This window comes from Trypanosoma conorhini (assembly GCF_003719485.1).
Source record: "Trypanosoma conorhini strain 025E chromosome Unknown Tco_14.4_contig_00338, whole genome shotgun sequence".
In the NCBI taxonomy this organism is placed as follows: Eukaryota; Euglenozoa; class Kinetoplastea; order Trypanosomatida; family Trypanosomatidae; genus Trypanosoma; species Trypanosoma conorhini.
The window spans coordinates 10674-20124 of NW_021704426.1; the positions used below are offsets into that span (position 1 = coordinate 10674).

General features: G+C 57.4%; 4 protein-coding genes across 4 annotated transcripts, besides 5 other annotated features; all 4 read left to right on the plus strand.

Annotated features, from left to right (window-relative positions):
* Positions 1 to 247: 247 nt before the first annotated feature.
* Tco025E_05628 (uncharacterized protein) lies at positions 248 to 1960 on the plus strand (the record flags this gene model as incomplete). Its single annotated transcript, XM_029372521.1, has 1 exon — positions 248 to 1960. The coding sequence occupies one exon, from the start codon at positions 248 to 250 to the stop codon at positions 1958 to 1960; it is 1713 nt and encodes a 570-aa protein (XP_029227365.1).
* Positions 1961 to 2258: 298 nt separating this feature from the next.
* Positions 2259 to 4247, plus strand: Tco025E_05629 (uncharacterized protein; the record flags this gene model as incomplete). Its single annotated transcript, XM_029372522.1, has 1 exon — positions 2259 to 4247. One exon carries the CDS (start codon positions 2259 to 2261, stop codon positions 4245 to 4247), a length of 1989 nt encoding a protein of 662 aa, XP_029227366.1.
* A 110-nt stretch (positions 4248 to 4357) lies between these two features.
* Positions 4358 to 4389: a microsatellite.
* A 33-nt stretch (positions 4390 to 4422) lies between these two features.
* On the plus strand, positions 4423 to 6399 carry Tco025E_05630 (putative ABC transporter; the record flags this gene model as incomplete). Its single annotated transcript, XM_029372523.1, has 1 exon — positions 4423 to 6399. One exon carries the CDS (start codon positions 4423 to 4425, stop codon positions 6397 to 6399), a length of 1977 nt encoding a protein of 658 aa, XP_029227367.1.
* A 116-nt stretch (positions 6400 to 6515) lies between these two features.
* Positions 6516 to 6565: a microsatellite.
* A 45-nt stretch (positions 6566 to 6610) lies between these two features.
* Positions 6611 to 6642: a microsatellite.
* An 83-nt stretch (positions 6643 to 6725) lies between these two features.
* Tco025E_05631 (putative eukaryotic translation release factor) lies at positions 6726 to 8084 on the plus strand (the record flags this gene model as incomplete). Its single annotated transcript, XM_029372524.1, has 1 exon — positions 6726 to 8084. The coding sequence occupies one exon, from the start codon at positions 6726 to 6728 to the stop codon at positions 8082 to 8084; it is 1359 nt and encodes a 452-aa protein (XP_029227368.1).
* A 52-nt stretch (positions 8085 to 8136) lies between these two features.
* Positions 8137 to 8167: a microsatellite.
* A 350-nt stretch (positions 8168 to 8517) lies between these two features.
* Positions 8518 to 8596: a sequence feature (GA-rich).
* Positions 8597 to 9451: the final 855 nt, after the last annotated feature.

Consider the following 9451-nt stretch of genomic DNA (forward strand, 5'->3'; position numbering starts at 1 on the left):
AGAGAGAGGAGAAGTGGGAGAGAGAACCCGACATTGAGAGAAGCAGGGGGGTGCAAAAGGCGGAGTCAATGCGTTTCCCAACAAATGCACACGGCTAATCTCATTCTGTGTGCTGGTGCCCCGGCGGCCTTCACACCTTGTGGGTGGTTGATCCCTCTGTCCATAGTCGCCCAACCTTCTCGCGAGGGAGGGGGTGTAGCGTTCGCTGTGCTTCTTTGCTTCTCTCCTCCCCCTTCCCGTGAAGGAAATGGCGGAATGTGGCGACGTCCGCGTACCGTGTAAATCCTTGCTCAGCCGGCCGCCGTCGAGCGGCTTGAGGGGGGAGGAGGCATTGGACGCAGAGGCTTCCTCACACCTTGCAACGCTGCGGATGACGCCGCAGGCGCAGCATGTGGCGTTGGGAGACGTCGCCGCCATCACTCTACGGCCGGAACGAGAGGGAGGCACATTCTCGGGAACGCGTGCCGGGACAGGCTCGGGGCGTGAAACTCAAGCAACGCCTTTAGCGAATCAACGGGGCAGCTCACATACGCGGCCACCGCCGCCGCCCGCTTCTTCATCTATCATTTCTTTGAAGCTGCAAGACTCTGGTGAGGTTGGACTTCGTGGAATCTCCACCGCAGGTCCGGCGTCATTGTCAGACGGCTTGCACAGTGGCTGGCGGAGGCAAACCAGTGAGGCGGCGTTGAATGGGGAGGAAGGGCCACTGTCCCCGCTAGAGAGATATCTCGCCTCAAGGCGGCACCCTGTGAGTGGGTTGCGGCCCACACAACCTCCACACCCCGTGGAGGTTGTGCCGTGTGAGACTCTGGATAAGCGGCCTGCTGAACTTGCCTCATCGAGGCTGTGCCGACACAACAAGTATTTCGCATTGATGCATAAAGGTATGGAAAAAGATGCGTGCGATGCGCCACGTGGTGTGTACGGCAACGAAGTTGACGGAAGCACTCTTGCAATATTGGCAGGCATAGGGAGTGTGGGTGCGCCGGGGGAAAATGCTCCCGCCCCGAGGGAGGAGCGCGTGGCTGTCGAGGCGGCGGATGAAAATGAGCCGATTTTTCCTCCGCTCACTTACCCAGACCCCTCGCATCCAGGCATTTTGCACCGCCTGTGCGACGCGCGGCAGATGACTTGCATTGCAGGCACGCACCCCAGCGGTGGCAATTCTGGCTGTAGCGAAGACGCCACTGTTGTTGTTGGCGGTGGCGCCGCTGCAGCTGCTGAAGAAAAAGAAGGAGGCTCTGGGAGGCGCGAGGCGTACTTGCTTAAAAAACTCCAGGAAAAGTCATGCGACCTCGAAAGGGCCAGAGCCGAGCTTCGTCGCTCGCAGGAGTCGGTGGAGCGTGAGACCGAGCAACGCATTCAACAGGAGGAGTTAATCTTGGGAAATTTCAGACATCTGACGTCGGCACAGCGAGCCCTCCTGGATTTTGACGCGTTACTGCGGCCTGCCGTCAGACTGGAGGATTTGGACCATTGTGGAAGGGAAAACCCAATAGACTCGTCGTTGCCAACGAAGCGAAGACTTTCCTTTACGTTTATCCATCAACTGCGTGAGCGCTCCGTCACTCCCGGTGATCGCATGGCCCAGCAGGACACCACAGTGTCCTCAGCAACCGGGGCGGAGCCTCTGCCCGCCCGTGAGCGTGCGCCCACCGCAAGATGCCCCGAAGAAAAAGTTGATTCACGTCCGCCGTCCCCCGGTTTGGAGCCCGCAGCTCCGTGCACGTTGAGGTTACCTTCAGCTGGAGAAGATACTCTGGAGGAGCCGACTGCCAGACCGCCGCCCTTGACTTCTGGCTCGCGTGGCGGGCACGTCGCCCATGCGCAGCCGCCTCCGACGGCCCCGTCCCCCACAAGGCCGCCTGCTAGTGGGGTGGCGGTTCCTCAAACTTCAGCCGGAGCGCCGCCGCCTCCGCCTCCGCCTCCGCCAAGGAAATTACCTCCTCCGCCTCCGTGACTGAAGCTGACACTTAATTGGGTACCGCTGTTAGGTGGGTTACTCCACGTCTATGGCCATGGAAGCGTCTTGGCAGATGTTTCATTTACTTTAACCGCCCCGCTCTCCCACATTAATTTTTTTTTCGTGTGTTCGAGTTTGCGTTCAATATGCATGTCCGTGCTTCACCGCTCGTTTTTTTTTTTGCCTCACTTGCGCCGCTGTGCCCTGGCAGGTTGTATGCGCATCTAAGGGGTGGGGGCAGTTGCTCTTGCTGTGGGGAAGGGGAAGGATTGGGCTCTGGTAGTGGCGGCCCGGCATGACCACATGGCTGTTCCGGGTTGTTTTTGACCGCGCCTGCGTTCCGCATTTCCCGACGTCGAGAGAGAGGGCACCGCCTGACAGCCCGCTTATCTGCCGTATCTTGTTTGATGGCAAGGAGGCCAACCTTGACGTGGCGCCCGCGCCTCACCACGCCGCAGCAAGCAAGCCGGTCGCTTTCAAATATCGTATCCGGGCCTCTACCTGGAAAGACCTTGCCGCAGCATTTAGTCAACGCCGTGCCTGTCTACAAGTGATGTGCCTTGACGCGGCGGAAGAAGAAGCTGCGCGGGACGCCGATTTAAATGAGGATTCGGTGGTGGGAATTGCCTCAATAGACCTGCTGTCTCTGGCACAGAATGTCACCGCTCAGTACGAGCTTCCACTAAGAGCCCCTGACGCGGGTTCCGACACCACGAAGCTGGGTCGATTATCTGTGTGTATTACGATGGAACAGCTGTGTGACTTCAGGATGCAGCTAAAAGAGATGCGTGCTTCTGGTCTCGAAACTGGTGCGTACAAGCTACGCTACTTTCTCTCCGCAAGTAGTGTATATGTATGTAGCAGTGAGTCGCGCTCCAAGTTGGGATCTGCCACGTGGACGAACGGAACACTCCAAGAGCTGCTGTTTCAAGGGACTTTGCGGGCGTTGGCGTCGCGGGACTTTACTATCTCGCTTCTGAAGTCTGGCGAAAACGGCAGAGGGCCACCTGTCGCAATATTTACAGTCTCTCTTTTGCAGGTGCAGGCGAACGCGTCGGAGACGGTGAGGGAGATTCCCTTTCTGCTTGAGGACCCCGAGTCTCCCGCGATCCTCTCTGGTGTCCTGCAGCTGAGCGAACTGCCTGTGTTTCAGCAGAATATTCGACTCCTGCCGACGGCTTGCCGGTCCTACACCTGCGACGAGGCGCGGAATAAGTGGAGGCGCCCCGACGCGGTTGCTGCGCTGGGGCAGTCGTACGAAGCGGCCACGCCAACCGCGCCACTGCAGCGGGCACCCGCGTCGGGGGAGGCAACGGCACGGGTCATCGACTTGCCGACTGCGCCGCCCCCCGCGCCTTTGGGTGCGGTGCCGGCCGCGGCGACGTTGGGGCAAGCGGTGGATGAGGCCCCCGCACGCCCTCCGTTGGGAGAGGGCGGCGGTAGTGCGAGAGCCGGTTTGGCTCACAGTGGCAGCTCTACCTCATGCAGCGACGTCTGCGGCTTGAGGTCTCCGCCTCGTGAGGAGGACTCGAGGAGCTACACGCAGCCTTTGAACGGTGCCGCCTTGGCTCATGAGTGGTCATTACCGCAAGAGCAAGGAGGACGGGACGGAGGCGCCACCGCATCTGCCTCGCCCCCGCCACGGTTCACAGCAACGGATATTACGGAGGCGAGTGAACTGTCCCTTCACTTTGCTGGCACCAAAGAGGACAAGCTGCTGCAGAAAGAACAAGAAGAAAAAGGGGAAAGGCATCACCTGACTGCATTCTATGGCACGCTGCAAAGGGAAACTCAGCAGCAGCAGCAGCAACATGATGAAGCTGGAAAAGAAGAGGAGGAAGGGGATTGCAAGCAACTCATGCATTCCGTGTACCATCTCCTCCAAGAATTGGATTGCGTGGAGGAACGCATTGTTATTCTGCAAGAGTGTTTAGAAAACACATGTATGTTGCCCGGCAGCGCCGATAACGACGCGGCCACGCAAATTGGCGCCTTGGAGCAGCAGTTGTCGGAGCTGGGCATGGCCGAGACAACCCTCATGCAGCTTGAGGCGCGCCTCCAGGAGCGGTTTAGGCTCTGCGCTGAGCAGTACCGCACCTCCGAGGCGGAGTTCCGTGCGTCCGTGCGGCGCCTGGAGGTTTATGCCGAAGTACTGATAAATATTGATCGCGGCGTCTCCGCTGAGATGCAGGGGGAGGAGCTGGGCGAACCTTCGCCCAAGGGCACCGCGGCGATCTGCCACCCACCGCGCCCTCCATGTACACCCAAACCGACGTGGAGGTAGAAAAAAAAAAGGAACGCACGCGCATCTAACAAATCCCTCTCCAATTCCTTTTGGGTCTGTTGCTGCTTTTATTTCCTCTTTGCACCTCCTCCTGTGTGTATGTGTGCCTCTTTTTTTTGTTTTTGTTTTGTTTTTTTTTTTTGGCAGCGCCACCACCCAGAGGACGGGTCTCTTCATGCAAAGTTTCCGGAAGCAACGAGAACTTCAGCAGCCCAATGCCGCTGCCGAGAACAGCGTTCCGGGCGTCCCCATGGCGGAGCTGCCTGCTGCTGTCTCGCAGAACACACTGCCTCCGTTGAGGCCCTCCCGGTCAGCATCGGCCTTTGCGGCGGGCAGCACCTCCACCGCAGATAGTGCCGCAACCGTGACACCCGTAGGGGACCAATTGACCTTGTTGCGCAGAAAAAGCTCCGCCGCGCAGGCGAAAAGTGGCTTTGTAATTGCTTTCGAAAGGGTGTCCTTTGAAGGAAGGCCTTCTCTATTTCGTCGCCCGCGATCTCTATTGCGAGACGTCTCTGGATACCTCCTTCCTGGCAGTGTTACGGTTGTGTTGTGCGCTAACGCAAAGTGTTCCCGCAAACTGCTTGAAGTGTTAGTGGGCGTTGAGGAACGGGCGTCTGGCTCAGCGATGGCGAATGGGCTTCCCTTGGTGTCGACTGCGTTTCGCAGGCGCGTTGCCTTCATCACCTCCACGGAGGTGTGCTTGAGAGACGTCACGGTGCGTAGCAGTCTTCTCTTCTCCGTGCGTATGCGGGTGGAAACTCTGGAGGAGGATCGCATTGTGAAGGAAGTCGCGCAGGCTGTGCATCTGGAGCACTTGCTTGACGTGAAGGCCGAGAAACTGAGCCCCGCGCAGCTGTATCAGCTCACGCTGGGCATGGAGCTCGTGCGGAACCCGAGGCTCTTGGCCTTGCACATGCCCATGCGGAAGATCCCTACTGCGGAGGTGCACGGCTTTGCCGCCGTGCTGCAGGGCTTGGCTGGGGATAGTGGGCGGGTGATTGTCGTGTCTGCGACGGAGCTGTGCCGTGCGCTCTTTGAAGTTGCGGAGAACGTCTTGCTTCTCAGCTCGCAGGGTCACCTGCTCTACTCGGGCGCAAAGGCTGGGGTGGAGGAGTTTCTGCGAGAGCAGCCGTATATCCAGCGCACGGGCGATGAAACTCTTGGGGAGCTGCTAGTGACCCTCGACGAGAAAGCGGACGCGGCACGCGTGGCGGACGCATTCGCAGCCAGCGCCACCTGCCGCCGCATCCAACACCACGTCAAGGAGCATCGGAAAAGTATCGCGTCCAACGCTTTTGACCCTGTCCCACGCGTCGCTGCGCCGGCGCCGAGTTATTTTCTCAAGTGGTACCTGCTCACAGCGCACACCTGCCGCCGCGCCACGATTGGGCACCGGAGTTTTCTCCTTTCTTGGGCCATTCTCTTCTTATTGTTCTTCCTCCTCGCCTCCCTGATGGCGGGATCCGGCAGCGACCAAAATGCGATGCAGAACAAAAGAGGGGTTGTCTTTTTTCTTGTCTCCTGTTCGATGCAGGTGAACACGATCCTAGTCGACGCGGAGGTGCGAGAGTTTTATTCGGCCGTGCACCTTCGCAACAACAATTATTTCGACACCCTACAGTACTTCACGGCAACGGTGCTTCGTCTCGTTCTTACCCGGGCTGCCTTTGTGCTAATCGCAGCCGGCTGCACGGCCTTCATACTGGCCTCCTGCTTTTCATTGGCCCTGACAATGGGCCTAACTAGCCTCGCGCATGCCTCCCTAACGTTACTGCTTGTGTATTGGCACCCCGTTGAGCAGGATCTGTGGCTCATTCAGAACATCTACTACGTCTACTGTATCATACTGAGCGGCTTTCTCATTTGCCTTCCGACGGTGCCGAAGATTTTTCCAGCCCTCTCTTTGCTGCGGTACGCCTACGGCGGCGTGGTGGCGTCGGAGCTGCGCGGCAACCCGTATTCGTGTGACACCGAAGGGCGGCATTCGTATTGCTACACGGGGGACCAGTACTTGGCGATGGAGGGATTTTCCCATGACAGCTGGGGGAAGTCGTCGCTGATTCTCTTCATCGTCACTCTGGTGCTGCTTGCGCTCGTCGCTGTGAGTATGAATATCGTCTGGGTGCCACGCAGGCGCTGGAGCAGATGAGTGGGCAAAGGGGAAAACAAAACAAAAAACGCAACTATGCACATGAAGCAAAGTTAGTGAAATTACACCTCCACGGCACACATTTGCGTCTATTGCGTCGTGGGTGTCTTGGGTCGCTGTCTGTCTCTATTTCTTTCTTCCTTTCTTTCTTGCGCTCTTTCTTGCTCTTAGTTTATGTTCCACCTCGCATACTCTTTACCTCCACCTTTATTTTTGTTTTATTTTGCTTTTCTTTTCTTGTTGCTGCTACTCTCTCCCTCGCGCCTTGCCTGTCTTTGTGTGTGTCACGGTGAGTTAGTTGCATACAGGGGGCGAGGAAGGGCACTATGGGCGATCACGAGCTGTCGGAGTCGGAGAAGGCGATTGAGCGCTACAAGGTGAAGAAGCTCATCCAGATGCTTGAGTCCGCGCGAGGCATGGGCACCAGCGTGATCAGCATCTACATGACGCCGAAGGAGCAGATCTCAGGCATGGTGACAAAGCTAAATAACGAGTACGGCACCGCGTCGAACATTAAGTCTCACACCAACAAACTCAGTGTTCAAAGCGCCATCACCGCCTCGCTTGGGCGCCTGAAGCAATACAACCGCCTCCCACGCAATGGACTTCTGCTCTACTGCGGCACCGTTCTCACCGCCGATAACAAGGAAAAGAAGCTTACACTGGACATTGAGCCCTTTAAGCCTGTTAGCCGCAGCTTGTACCTTTGTGACAACAAGTTTCACACCGAGGAGTTGCACCGCATGTTGGAATCCGACGAGAAATTCGGCTTTATCGTAGTGGACGGTAGTGGTACGACGTATGCGACTCTCTGCGGGAGCGTCAAGGACAAACTCGGCTCCTTCACTGTAGAGCTGCCCAAGAAGCACGGTCGCGGTGGTCAGAGTAAGAACCGTTTTGCTCGTATTCGTATGGAGCGCCGTCACAACTACCTGCGCAAGGTGGCGGAGGGAGCGACGCAGTACTTTATCACTAACGACCGCCCGAACGTCGTGGGACTTGTCTTGGCGGGCTCTGCCGAGTTCAAGGAGGTGTTGTACCAGTCCGACCTCTTCGATCCGCGTCTCAAGGCGGTGGTGCTGAAGGTGGTGGACGTGGCCCACCCCGGGGACGTTGGCTTAAACCAGGCCATAGACCTCGCCGCCGACGCCCTCACGGGTGTGAAGCTTGTGCAGGAGAAGAAACTGCTGCAGAGCTTCTTTGACCAAATCGCCTGCGACACGCAACTCTACTGCTTCGGCGTGAACGATACCATGAAGTGTCTAGAGGCGGGCGCGGTGGAGACGCTCATTGTGTACGAGGATCTGGACATGAACCGGTACACCATCTTCAAGAACCGTGGGACGCCCGAGGAGGAGGTCACCATCCGCATCTTGACGGAGGCCTGCGCGGCGAAGGAAAACGTCCACGCACACGAGTCGGGAAAGACGCAGAACGAGATTGAGGAGGAGAACTTCGTGGACTGGCTCGCGACAAACTACCAGAAATTCGGCTGCACCCTGGAACTCGTCACAAACCGTAGCCAGGAGGGAACGCAGTTTGTTCGCGGCTTCGGCGGCATCGGTGGCATTCTTCGCTACAAGCTCGACCTCATGGCACTGCGGGAAGTGGAGAAGAAGGAAGGCGACGACGAACGCATCGCCGCCAACAACGAGGACTACGACTTTGATGACGACTTTATGTAAGCCGCCGCCACGTGGGACGCGGCTACGGCGAAGTCAATTTGGATGCGAAGCGACACCAACAACAACAACAACAACAAAAAGAAAAGCCGTGAGATGTGGCAGCAACGAACGAAGATGAAGCAGGCAGAGGAGGGGTGGGCGAAATGGCAGAGGGGCGAGAATAACAAAAAAAACAAGAAAAGACGCCGTGCAGTTTGCTCGCATGAACCACGCCCTCGCGCGTGTCGCCACGGTGGGTTTTGGTTGCTTCGCTCACACACTGGTGTCCCCACTCCGTGCGCGTGCACGCCCCTCCTGGCGTGTGGTCGGCACGACGGCGGGGCACGTGGGGCGGCAGCCACCAGCGCTTAACTTCGCTGCAAGCACAGCGAGCAGAGACCTTTAAGACACGGGAGTAAGACAAGAACATACTTTCAAATGTGCAGAGGTATGAAATAATAATAACAAGAAGAAGAAAGAAAAAAAATGAACAGACAAAACAAGGAGAAAGTGATGGAACGGAAGGAAAGAAAACTTTGGGGCGTAAGGCTAGGAAGAAAGGTGGCGTGCATGGACTGCAAGAAAGCGAGACAGAGCGAGAGAAGAAAAAGAAAAGGGATAAAAAGAGTGGACCGGTGTTTTCGTGTATCCATATTCATTACTCATGTTGCCGCGTCGCGCCTCTTGGCACTCCTCGCAGGCTGTGGTAGTTAAATTTTTTTTAAGGGCTCATTTTGTTCTGCTCCGTGTCTTGGGTTTTTTTTTGGCTATAGCTGATCAAAAATAGGTTCCAACAGAGGAACTCACTGGCGAAGGGGCCTTCACAAGTACAAAAGCGATGCCGCCCTCGTGGGGCACCGCTGCTGATGTGCGCTGCATGGCGTGAGGTAAAGCGTTTCGCACTTTAAGGCGACTCCAAGACGACATGAATGAAGGCCGTGCGCCACGTGCTGTTCGCCGTGTTTGCCCTCACGCTATGTTGCGCGGCTGCGTGCATGGCAGCTTTCGAGGCGACAGCGAAGGTAAGGGGAGGGCTCGTGTTGTAGGGCTTCGCCGAGTGTTTCTTGACAGGAGGGGAAGAATCTACCGTCGGTGCAACGCAGCGGTCCATGGTGCAGGACTTTTTCTTCTGCAGTTGGCGGAGAAGGCGAAACACTCTTCAATGTCACAGCTCGGGTGAGTTCATTCCCCTGTCGAAGGTTTGGACGTGAGACCCGGCAAGGCTGGAGACGCAACCGATCCTGTGGGCAGCGGAGGTGGGGCGGAGGCACCTCCTGGCGGCGGAGTGATGCCCACCGCCCAACGGGGTACTCTGTCGAACGCCAGCGCCAATGCGCTGCCAGCTAAGGGCGTCNTTGCTGGCGCTTCGCTTGGCAGGCAACNGCGGC